Source organism: Podarcis tiliguerta, assembly GCF_965153285.1.
Source record: "Podarcis tiliguerta genome assembly, chromosome: 8".
In the NCBI taxonomy this organism is placed as follows: Eukaryota; Metazoa; Chordata; class Lepidosauria; order Squamata; family Lacertidae; genus Podarcis; species Podarcis tiliguerta.
In genome coordinates, this window is record NC_139541.1 from 50230201 (window position 1) to 50242774 (window position 12574).

The following is a 12574-nucleotide window of genomic DNA, read 5'->3' on the forward strand; positions in this document are numbered from 1 at the left end:
GGGAACTTCCCAAAACATGAATGGCACCAACTTGGCAAAGGTGGCTCCAGGATCTAGACTACCTTCTGTTTTCCTTGAGATATACTTAAAAAGTGCCCCCGAAGGATGTGTCTTCCTCTCAATCCTGCCTTTTAAGCACTTCCTAGGAAGAACACATTGCGTACTCCCACAACACTGAAGCAGAATGACTGTGAAAGATTAATGAGGCAAAGGCACGCAATCGTGCCAGGAAAGACGAATGCACAGAAATCACACGTCAGAGGAACCCAGTGTCACCTGGGAATGGCAGATCCACCCCTCAAAGGTACTGGGAGGGAGGAAGTTAAGAGTGGATGCAACAGACCATGATCAACTCAGCCGGCATGATGAATCCAGGTTAATGAGGGATCTGCACGCACACCAGTATGCAGCACTGTGCGAGCTGCAGAGAGAAATTTGCCCCTCTTCAAAGCAGAATATAAGGCATTGCAAAACAGTTCACCTTCTGCTGGCCAGCCTGAGCCGGCCAGGAAGTGGCAAAAGTTGTAGGGAGTCTCCAAGACACAGCCTTCAGGAAGGGATCTTTGGAGGCTGCCCCAGAGCACTGGACATGCATTCTCTAACCCTACTCCTTAAAACAGCCCTTTAAAGCAGGCCAGCCACCACACTGTTTGGAAATACATCTTTCATCCAGCTCTGGGTGAGGCACCTGATGCTCATTCAGTCCATGAGTTGGCCTGACCTGTCAGCTACCACTTGGGGGGGGGGGGAGGGAATGGGACAAGCTGCAAAGTTTTTAATCAAACAGAGATTAATCAATTTTAAACTTTTGATCAAAAAGGTGCTCTTAAAGGTAGGGTACCTGTGAGGGCCAGTGACCCAGTTCCTTTTACGAGTCTTGGATTACTAGGCAATGATTTGCCAAGTGGCCTTGCTCAATGCTAAGCATGATCACTGCGCTTTAGTCATCTCTCTCATACATTCCAAGAGCCCAAGACCATTTCCTTCTTGACCTCAGATGAGGCCAGCTAATTCTCCGCAAGTCTGCTTGTGCTCATGGTTCTGGTCCTGCAGTCTGTTGAGCCTGACCTTCCAGAGCAACACTCTTTACTGTTGGGGAATCAGAAGGTGACATTGTTGTGATTGACCCTCTGTTGCTTTTTGGAATTTGCTCCCAACCATGGAGGGTGGAAAGACACCAGCACTACCTCCATAACAGTGGTGCACTTCACACACCCCTTCTTACTGGGGGTGGGGGGTCATCCTGGCTCCAGAGCCACCGCTGTGCAGCTGCAGCAATAGACAGAGGAGGATGACTCACTTCCTTTGCTTGTTTCCTTAGTTTGCTGAACGGGGCTTCTGCTGCAGATCACAGCCATTGACAGGGAGAAATCATTTCCTCCTGTTCCCCCTTTCCTGGTTCTGACCAGGAGTGCTGCTTCCTCTTAAGAGTTGCTCCCTCTTGGCCAAGACATTTTATTTTACCCCCAGCCCCCAACCCTATGGCTGTAATCACTTGACACAAAATACATCCTCAGTATCTCTTTCAGAAAAAAATATCCCAGCATTTTCTGCATACGTTGAGATCTTGTGGTTCACATTCTGAATTGCACTTGGCAACTTCACTAGCAACACCCCCCCCCGAGCAATGTCCACACATGTGCAATCAGAGCAACCCCCCAGTTTCCCTTGTCCTCTTCCGCCACCCCACTAACAACTCAGGTGATAAAACCATGCAGTCCCAGAGGTCCTTCTGCCTCTTTCCAGAGACCGCCTGGGGAATTTTGTTGCCATAAACACAAAAGTGAATATGATGCAGCACCTCCTACTCACCCATCCATCAACTTTCTTGGACAACAGCGAAACATTAAAGAGGAAAGACAGACAAGAAAATTTAAATTGGGGTGGGGGTGGGGAGTCAATGCATTCAAAAGTCGTCAGTGTCAAGATGGGAGGGCCGGGCCAAGTTGATTTTTTTCTCTCCTTCAGTTATTGAGCTCAAATTCGGCTACTTACTGGGGCTGGAAGCTTGGAGCTTCAATAGCTGTGGTGTGTTTCTGAGACCATTTAGTGCACTGGTGCTGACATGTAAAGCCTTGCTCTGCTTAGAAGCTGGTACCTGAAGAACTGCCTGCTACCACATCCCTTGGTGGGAAGGTGCCTCTCCTGCCTGTGATTGTTTTGCACTTCAGTGTTTTCGCCTTCCTTTGAGTTGTGAGCTGAATAATATTGTGATCACTTCCAGCTCCAGGACACCTTATGTTTGCAATTATTTATACCTTGCCTTTCCAAGGGAGCTTATACACATCTGTTAGAATAGCACCGAGGACAAAATATGAACTAAAACAGGCTAAAATGCAACAAGCAAATAGCTTCATTTCCTTCACTTGTGCACCCCAGAGTGGTTGACATAATAAAAGCCATAAAACACAGTCATAAGCAAATGAGTCCACAAACACAACTAAAAGCAAAACATAACCAGCACTAATAACCAGTTAAAGCCAAAAACCTGTCCTTAATGGTGTCCCACTAGAGTAATAGGGTAGCTTTCACTTGGCCCTGAAGGAGAAAAAACTGGGCAGTGCATGATCCCCCACTGCATCGCTACCCTGCAATGGGAGTGGAGTGTGTGTGTGTGTGTGTGTGTGTGTGTTACCGAGAGTTTAGCATACAAGTTCATATGGGAGTTGTCCAGCCCTATCTCCAAATGTGTTAGAGAGCACCCACTTGGGAAAAGCAAGGTTAGACAGCCCTTCAAAAGCCATGATTCCAAGTCACTTGGGGCATTATAGGTAGAAAACAAACAAACAACATGAGCTGAGCCTGGTAGAGAACTGGAGAAGCCAGTGAACGTCTTTCAACCACTGGTCAAATATTATCAGCGCAGCAGATCTTAGTCCATATGCATGTCTACCACACTTTGAATCTACTGCACTGAAGTTTCTCAACACTTTTTATTGGCAGCCCCACATATAACATTGCCCTAGATATTACTAAGGCATGAGGAAATGTGTTCAAAATTATTATTTTTCTAGACAAGCCCACAGTGCTAGTAAAAGTCACTCTGGAGCCACAGACTGCTTTATTGCATTGTTGACCATTTTAACTCTGCACGTAAATTTCCTTGGCAAATTTCCTGCCACGTCGAAGCATTAGACAGCTTTAGAATAACAAGATGATACAGGCTTGTGGGCACAATGGCTTCCTTCCCATGGACTAGCTGCTTGTTTACCCCAGGAAACTCGGGGCAATGAAGCCAGCCTTGATTAAGGACAGCCAAGTGGTACAAGCACATGCACCAGGCGTTCAAGCACACAGGGAACCTGTAAAGGGAGCTGGACATCCAGCAGAGACAACCATGACTTCCCCAACCATCAAATTATGGTGAACCAAGGACTCACAAGCAAATATCCTGGACATTTCTTCTGCCTTTAGAATCAAAAAAGCTGTCGCCATGAAAGTGTTTTCACACTAATACAGTGAGCAGGGCAAGGCATTGTGAGTTAAAGAGCAAACGCTACAAGCAAAGGGGTGTATTTAAAATTGTTTCACCTTCTAATTTTTCTTTACTTTGTAAAAAAAGCTCTCAATGTCCCTTTCTGTCCTGAATGCGCAAAAGGCAAAATAAAGTCAATCATAGCAGCAGAAGAATGCAAATAACAGCTGAGCTGCAAGTCTGCCTTACAACTATTCAAAGTCTCAAACTTCAAAGGCAACCTCAAAACTGCATGCACGCAATTAAAGAAATGCATGAATGACTTTTTGCATATTTGTACAGAACATAAGTCTACCACCTGAGACATCCCTGCCTCCGCTTTGATCTTCCTACAGAGGAAAGAACCACAATTGCACACTTTGCACATCATCAAAGTCTTCCCTCTCAGCTGCTCTCTGCTGAACAGCTGGACAGAAGGAGACCCAAAGAGAAGGATGATATCTAGCTGCCAACAGGCTCTGGGTGATTATACCTATCATGTCCCACTCTATATAATTCAGTTCCTTTTAGTTTCATGCCATAACCAAGACATCTAACCTCCAGAGGCAGAAACTGCCCACCCACACAAAATACCTGGATGGTGAAAAATTGGATTCAGCCATTCTTTCAGTAAACAGCTATGGGTGAATTGGCAGTTCTAGTCTGCAGGAAAAATTGAGAGTATGGAACTGGGTAATGTCCTATGCATGTGGTTCAAGCATAGAGGCCATGTTCCTAAGATAGATCCAGATGCATCAGATGGGACATTCACTATGGTCTGAGTCAGCAGTGCAGCCCACAGGCTAGGCAGGCAACAAGGATGTCAAAAAGAATTACTCTCATTCACAGCCTGAGACTCACATATAGAAAGCTGGGGGTGGGGGTGCGGTAAGGAATAGTTTTCTATGCTCATATGCTTGTTGTTGTTGTTTAATCGTTTAGTCGTGTCCTACTCTTCGTGACCCCATGGACCAGAGCACGCCATTATTAGCTCATATGCTAATAACATGCTAATATTTAATTTGTTGGAAGCTGCCCAGATAATTATAATTATAATTACTACTACTACTATTGAGAAGCATGTTTCCCACTTGTGATCTGAAATGGCACAGATGAAAAGTTTTACCACCTCATTTTCCATTTGCATGATCTATGCCTCAGTTTCCCCTCTTGTGGAATTCTCCAAAGGGCCACAAACTCCAAGCTACCCTACCAGGCAGCCCAGAAGCCCCTCCTCCTAAAGGACTCCCTTTCCCCTCCCCTGACCTCCTTTCCAAAACGCAACCGTGGCTGAATTTTCTATTACCTGTGGCTCCCTCCTTTAGTAATCACACTGCACATCTGTCCACTAAGGCTTCCCTTAATTCCCTAGACCTAAAGAACAGGGAATTCTGTGGACTTGGGGGAGGTGGCAGACTGGGCTAAGCCAGGCATGGACCTGTTCATTAAACATGTGTTGCCCACTGGTTTGGAAGAGGGGGGTTACTTCTAAAACTAAAAGTAAGCACACAAGGGTAGGTGGGTTTGAACCTCACTCCCTTTCCCTACTCCTTTAGGACATTTCCCACATGCCATGTGGTCCGTTTTGCGTTAAAAGGGAAACTCCCTCCCATGATTTATAACCAAACCGATGAGCATGTGTTTGCTAGGCATACACACTCCTGGCCTGGCACAGGTTGCTGGCATTGCCACATCTTCCCAAAACATCATCTCAGCAGCAAACACAAATCTCTACATGGGTTTGAATAGTAGGTGCAGAAAGCCTGTGCAAGTAAATATGGAGGTCTACCCTTGTTTCCTCATCACAGCCCTTCCCTAGATGTTTACAGATAACAAGCTGTGGCTTCTTGTCTAAAAGCCAGAGTGAACCAGCCATAATAGAATGTCAGGAAACTGCTCCATAGCCCTTCTGCCCTCATACAAAGAGTCACGTTCAAAGGAAAAACCCTTCCCACACCAAACTTTTCCTGAAAAAAGGAAATAACTAGGTTCATAAGAATGTATAAAGAGCCTGCTGGGTCAGGCCAATGATCCATCTGGTTCTTTCAACGCTTTGTAGGTTTTTTTTGTTTTACATTTTATTTCTTAGGTTTCTATCCCACCTTTCTGTGACCTTAGAATCCACGGGAGCATTCCTGTGGTTCCCAGGTGGTTTCCCATCCAGGAGTCAGACCAGGCCCAGGGTTGCTTAGCTATAGCAAAGTGGTGAGTTCTTGTGTCTTCAGACCTTATTCTGGGATTAACTCACATTCCAAATCAGTTCTTTCATTCTGCTTCAGGTGAGAGGTGTTATTTACATTTTGCTTCCCTTCCAAGCTCCATTCGGTGCTCCCTATATCTCTCCAGAATACATCAGCCCTCCCTCCATCTCCTTATTTTGTACCAGCCTCGTCAGCTTTCCTTTATCGCCTGCTGCATCCTACCCAATTCTCTGCTCGCTTTCAGAGATTTATCCCAGTAACTGATGGCTCAACACAAATGCTGCCCACATACATTATTCTGTCAATTGTTGTCAAACAACAAACTAACCTGCACAGTCAATTCCTTCCAACTCTTGCTTACTGCTGATTCTCCTTCTTTAGATAACCCAGTTTTTACTGTGGCATACCATGGCCCTTGTTTTAATTGTAACCTACCCTGGGCCTTAGGGGTGAAGGGCGAAAATGAATATATATATATATGATCCCAATGCCAGTTCTGAGACGGGGTAGGCGGGCTCTTTACACGTGTACACAAGGAGGCATGGTTACACCTGGTCTTTTTAAGGCTCAGAGGAGATTACTTTTTTAAAAAGCTGTGTTTTCCCTCTGCTCTTTTTTGAAGAAGTTCAGGGCAGTGAAAATAGGTTATGTAGGTCAGCTCAAGGTTAAGGCTTGATCAAGACCATCTTGTGAGCTTTCTGGCTGATTTGTGCTTGGGTGGTGCCCATATCCAAGCACAATCTGAGGGGCCACAAGGAAGACTGGTCCTCAGGTGCAGACCTCTGCCATCTACATGCCACAAGGTGCCCAGAATAGGTCACTTCGCCCTGCTACACCCCTACATGAAGGGAAAAGAGCCACACTCTGAAACTCTTCTTTCTTTCACAACATTTCTATACTGCTTGATAAAATCTCAAAGCAGTTTAAAGGTAAAGGGACCCTGACCATTACGTCCAGTCGTGGCCGACTCTGGGGTTGCAGCGCTCATTTCGCTTTATTGCCCGAGGGAGCCGGCGTACAGCTTCTGGGTCATGTGGCCAGCATGACTAAGCAGCTGCTGGCAAAGCAGAGCAGCACACCGAAACGCCGTTTACCTTCCCGCCGGAGTGGTACCTATTTATCTACTTGCACTTTTGACGTGCTTTTGAACTGCTAGGTTGGCAGGAGCAAGGACTGAGCAACGGGAGCTCACCCCGTTGCGGGGATTCGAACCACCGACCTTCTGATTCGCAAGTCCTAGGCTCTGTGGTTTAACCCACAGTGCCACCCACGTCCCTTCAAAGCAGTTTAGAAACATAATAGAATGATCAGTAACAACAACAACAACAACAACAACAACAGGTAAAAGCAAATATTTAAAACATTCAAAAATAATAAATATCAACAATAAACTAAACCAGATTAAAACACATGACAGCTTCTACATGTCTGGAAAGACTGCCACTTGCCTGAACAAAAACATTCTTAGCAGGGAACCAAAAGGTGCACTGATGGCCCCTGCCCAATGTCAGTGAAACTCATTTATAGGTAACTTTTAAGGGCTCCTGCCTCGCTGCCTCCAGAAGCCCATTTCCCCCGCAACTGTAACACCCACCCAGAAATGAAGGAAGTGCCACTTAAAAGAGGGCCCTATTTATCACAGGGCCTTCGAATGAGCATTGCTAGAAAAGCAGGATGATTGCTCTTCCCCTCATGGTGATCCCACAAGCATGTCTGGATTAGCAGAGATCAGCAGGGGGATTGCCAATGACCACGTAAGACCCCACCATGAAATTAATCTCTCTCTCTAAGCACCACAAGCTCAGGGTTTCCCAGATGCTGACTGGAACTTGGTTCAGAATGCAACACATATGTTATCCGCTGCTTCCACCCCACCTCTTGTTTGGCTGTTTTATTACTATTGTTTATTACCAATGTGACCTGCCTCAAATGCTTCCTCAGAAGTGAGAAGGCGACATAACAAATCCTCTAATATATTTTTCCTCAGGAAAACATATTTATTGCTAAAAAAAATTAAAGCCTTTGGAACTCACTGCCACAAGATGTGGCGATAGCCACTAAACTTAGTACCGCAGTAGGGTCACCCATGGGAATGTCACAGAAACAGAAAGAAACACACACAGCAATTCCTTCTCCATCTCTGATGTTTGAACGTGTCCCTCTTGAATGTTTCCCAGAGGCACCTGTTTGGCTGTTGCAGGTGGAAACCAAGCACAGGGCTAGATGGAGTGTGAGTATAAAGAGGGATTAAAAGTATGTTGTGGGGTAACTGCAGCACTGTAAGGGATCCTGAGTAAACGGAAAGGGGCCATGGGCCTGTCAGTTTGGTGGTGAGGTTTTTTATCATAGGCATTGTTCTGCTCTCTGCCACTGGCTGTGCGACATGGCTGGTTTTGCAGTCAGCTAGTTTTTAGTCCATAAAGCTCCCACAACATACCTCGTGTGTTGGTGGCCATGTCTGCCACTTTCTGGAAGGCATCCAGGAAGGCCACTGCAGCCAGGACAGTAGTCCTAAAACATAAGGACAGAGAGAGAGAGAGATCAGAAGGTTTGCGGTCTTCACGCAGAACAGCACAAGCCATTTTGCCATCTCAAAGGGCTGGATGGGTGCAACAAGTGAGTAGGCCTCATCTCATCCCTTCACGGCCGGACCTGCATTATTAGCACTTAGGCCTAAACCTGCAATGCTGCCAAGACTCAGGTAATCAGAGGTCAAAAGTACAACTGGGCTAATAATTCTGAGAAAACCGAATCTTGTTTGCTTCTAAAATCTTGAGGACCTCCAGTGCCTCTTGCACAACTCTCCTCAGTTACCCTATTTAACAAATGATTTAAAGCTCGCACTGTCAGCCTGTGGTCTGGAGAACTCTTGAAATTCCTCTGAAGCTTATCAGGGTCCCTGAGCGGCAGAGCGGTCCAGAAAGACTACGGGCTCATGGGAGAGAGTCCCATGACACATCCACGTGCCCTGATGTTAAAAAGCCTACATGTGATGGATCCTTACCCTAACTTCTAGGCCAAGCCAGACACCTGTCTTAGGTAGATCTTAAAGAACCAATCACAGCAATCACTCTCAGGTGCCCTGCCCCCGGGAAATTGGGAGAGTAGGTGGAAAACCTACAATTTTCTTTTTGTGGGGGATGGACAGCATTTCTCTCAAGAATGAACTTAACCAGCTCAAACAGACTCCATGCCAGCACCAATGTTTCCTCAGCTTTCCAGTTTTCTTGGAACTATATTGCCTGCCCTGTTTTTGTTTCAGCTTCCTTCCTTCCCTCCTTCTTCTTGTCTTTCCCCCTTAGGCCTCCCTTTCCCTGAGTTTCTCTCTCTGACGTCCTGCTGCCTTTGGCCACCTCAGGGCTGGCTCCTTGCCCTGCAGTCTGCCAACCTTTATTTTACACATCATCTGGCCTCTGTGTTTAGCAGCAGCACTTGGAAACCGGGTGGGCTGTTCATGGCTGGCCCAAGCTTCTGTGAGGACTTTGCACTCCCTGCTCTCCCCAGTCTGAGCAACATAGGAAGCTGCCTCAATACCGAATCAGACTGCTAGGTCTATCTAGTGCAGCATTATGAACACTGTCTGGCAGCCAAGGCTTTCCAGGGTTTCAGACACAGACCATTCCCAGCTCTACCTAGAGCTGCCAGTAGAAATTGAGCCTCAAAAGTTTACATGCCAAGTAACTGGGATAGTGACAGGGCCTTTTCAGTGGTGGTTCCCTGGCTGTGGAGTAGCTGACAAAATACTGTTTCAAGTAACTCTAAGATCATTGGATGGAATAATGTTTTTAGCTGCTTCTAGAAATTTTTTTATAATTAACTGCAACTGATTTTAGATGTTTTTAATTGTAGTTGTTTTTACAGTGTTTAAACCAATTTAAAATGCTTTCTTTCTTTCTTTTTGTTTCTTTATTTTAAATGATACATGTGTTTGCTGCCCTGGGTTTCTTGGAGAGGAAGGGAGGGATATAAATCCAATCAATCAATCAATCAAAACAGAGGAGGCTCTTCCCAAAGAAAGGCTTTAAGCGCCAAGTTTGTCCAGCCTCCCCTTCTACTTATGGGTTGGCCAACACTCCTTGTTAGGCAGAGCCCAGAGCTTCAATCTCTCCCTCCCCAAACTAGCTCTGAGCCGATGTGGAGTTACTCTGTGTGCGGAGAAAGCAGAGGAAATAGAGAGCACTCTCTCCAGATAGGCAATGAGCACAAAAGGCGCTTTGGGAGAGTGGAAGGGGAACACAGTGCGCAAACAGCTGAGGAGATGCTGAGCGGAACACAAGAGGCTCTTTCAGCTCCACGGAGGGCTGAGAAACACCAGCGAAGCCAGGGGGGCTATTAATAGGGCAGCCGCACAAGGCATATCCGGCGACGGCAAAGCCAGGGTGGATGGGCTGAAAGGGCCCCTTCATAGAAGCCTTTGATATGCCAGAGGAGGTGGCTGGCAAGCAGAAAGGGGGAGGATTCCAAAAACTCTTGGGGAAAAGCAAAGCAAGGGGGTGACCCTGGGAACAAGGCGGCGGGGGGGGGGGGGAGAGCAAGGCTCCTTTTGGGAACTCTGGGGAGGAAACCTTCTTACTCAGCGTTGATTGGAAGCTGCTCACAGGCAAGGCAGTTGAGGCAACTTTCAACCTCTTGGGATCTCAACTGCATCGGGATCCTGAGGCTGTGATATGTGGGAAGGGGGCTCTGCAGCTTCCCTCTGGATGCTGCAACTGCCATGCCACTCTCAAAACCAGCCCCTTTGCTTCTGTGTTGCTGCACGGGAAGGAGCAACATGGCTCAAAGAGAGACTTCACATATCACAATTTTGGCACATTTACCTGGGATTTAGGAGAGCCAGGGCTCGCCTTCTTAACTGCTGGAAGGAGCTGGTAATGAATCAAAGCCACACTAGGCATTATGATGCTCATATGTGGACTTCTTTTATTTCACTGCAACAGGGAGGCAGGGCTCCAACTTCAGCTGGAGTAGTGGGACAAAAGGAGGTGGGACTTAGCTAATACCCTGATCATGTGACTCTGTAAGTCACAAGTAGCTTAAGTGGTGCCCTGTATTGTTGGGACTACAGTACAACTTATCATCCTTGGCCACTAGCCATGCCGGATGGGACTAATGGTTTGGGGGAAAGCAGGGATTTTTATTGGGGAAAGGGCAATGGAGAAAGTCCATTAGCACCTTTTGCTTGCTCCCCGCCCCCGCCCCCCGCCAGCACAAAAGGAAGCCTTGTCCATATTGTGTCATCAATACAAAGAATTTACAGATTGAATTAATAATCTTTCATTAATTAACAACTTCTGTGCTGTTAAATTGTGCATAATAACTCATTGGGGTTATATATGTTCCTATACTTTCCAATTCCAAAAAATCTTACTCAACTCTCAACTGAGTAACTTTCCAATTTACTCTGCTTTCTTGTCTGAGTAAAATTAGTAAGCTTCAACATACTAAAATCCCAGACATTTTCACAGTCATTGAAAGCTTGCTGTAACCTCCTATTTCTTGTTATACTTGAAATACATATTCTGGCAGCCATTAAAAGATAAATAACCATTTCCTGATCTTCCTTAGAGAGTATTATTTCTGTATGATCAAAAAGAACGACTAACGGATGTAGTGGGAGTTTATGGCCTGTCTTGTCTTCTGTATCATTGTTCCTAAAATTCCTTTATTTTAAGGCAAGATCCATCCACTGGTGTGGATGTCAAGCAGCAGAATATCAGTGACTATTAAGACAGGGGGGAAATGGGATTGCGTGGAAGGTAGTGTGCCAAAAGTGCACACAGAAAAATTGAATATGCAGGACTTGTTTGCGGCTTAAGAGCTGCTGTCCGGAAGCATCCTCAGTCTCTGTGGAGAGAAACATCATCTGCACAATCACTTGTAAAACTTCTTAAGGTTTGTGCTCATATTCATTTGAGTTGCAGAGTTCCATATGCATTTCCAGCTGTCTAAAGCAATATTTATCTGTAGATCTCGCTCCCATTTACCTTGCTAGGGATAAGGGCAAATATCTGATTCTGGCAATACTTTATATAATGTATTCTTTAGTATCTGGAGAACTTACGCCTTTCTCAAAATATACACATTCCTTTAGGGGCCTGTGTTTCCAGATTAATGGCTGGACCAGGTGGCAAGTACCTGGAAGCACTGGAACCATCACAGAAGGTGAGCCTGTGAAAATATCCCCAAGGCTTCTGAGCAAGACAACATGTCTCCTTGGCACAGTACATTTTCTTACTTTCACTGGATTATCTTGCTCCCGAAAATGTCCTCATTTTTTACTGCAATATTATAGCACATCAGAGTAAGAGGTGGCAATCCTGGAGATGGTTTATTATTATTATTATTATTATAATTTTATTATTAACCAAAGAATCCTTCAGTTCCTTGTGCCACCTCAACCAAAGCAACCTATACTGTCTCTGTTGCAAAGACGTGACACAATGGACCCCTAGCTCATTATTATCCAGCATAGATACCCAAGAAGTGCTCACAAGGGCTCAGCATTAACATGGAAGGGAGGTCTCACAGGGTCTCCAGGGCTCTGTCTTAGGCCCTCTGCTGTTTTATAAAAGACTTGGAGGAGAACATAGAGAGTGCTTATCAAAACTGCACATAATGCAAAACTGAGGGGTAGCTAACACTATTGAGTAGCTAACACTATTGACAAAATTGAGGGTTAAAACTGCCTTGACAGGCTGGAAAGCTGGGCTGAAACCACCAATGTAAATTCAATAGAAATGAATGTAAAATCCTCCATTTAAGTACATAAGGGCCAAAGGTACAAGGATAGGATGCAGAGACACCTAGCTTGGCATCCAGATGACATCTTTCCACTGATTACTAAAACCTACCAGCTCTTAGCTGATTGCATCAGATCTGCAATTAATTTCACACACCAACCCCTGAATTCCCTTTTCTC

General features: G+C 45.6%; 1 protein-coding gene across 6 annotated transcripts in view; it reads right to left on the bottom strand.

Annotated features, from left to right (window-relative positions):
- MTSS2 (MTSS I-BAR domain containing 2) overlaps positions 1 to 12574 on the bottom strand; it is a 57364-nt gene that overhangs the window by 22906 nt on the left and 21884 nt on the right. For all 6 annotated transcript variants that reach the window (XM_083454613.1, XM_083454611.1, XM_083454609.1 and 3 more), the window contains exon 3: positions 8093 to 8166. In XM_083454613.1, the coding sequence (XP_083310739.1) occupies positions 8093 to 8166 (74 nt within the window). The remainder of the gene's footprint in view (positions 1 to 8092; positions 8167 to 12574) is intronic.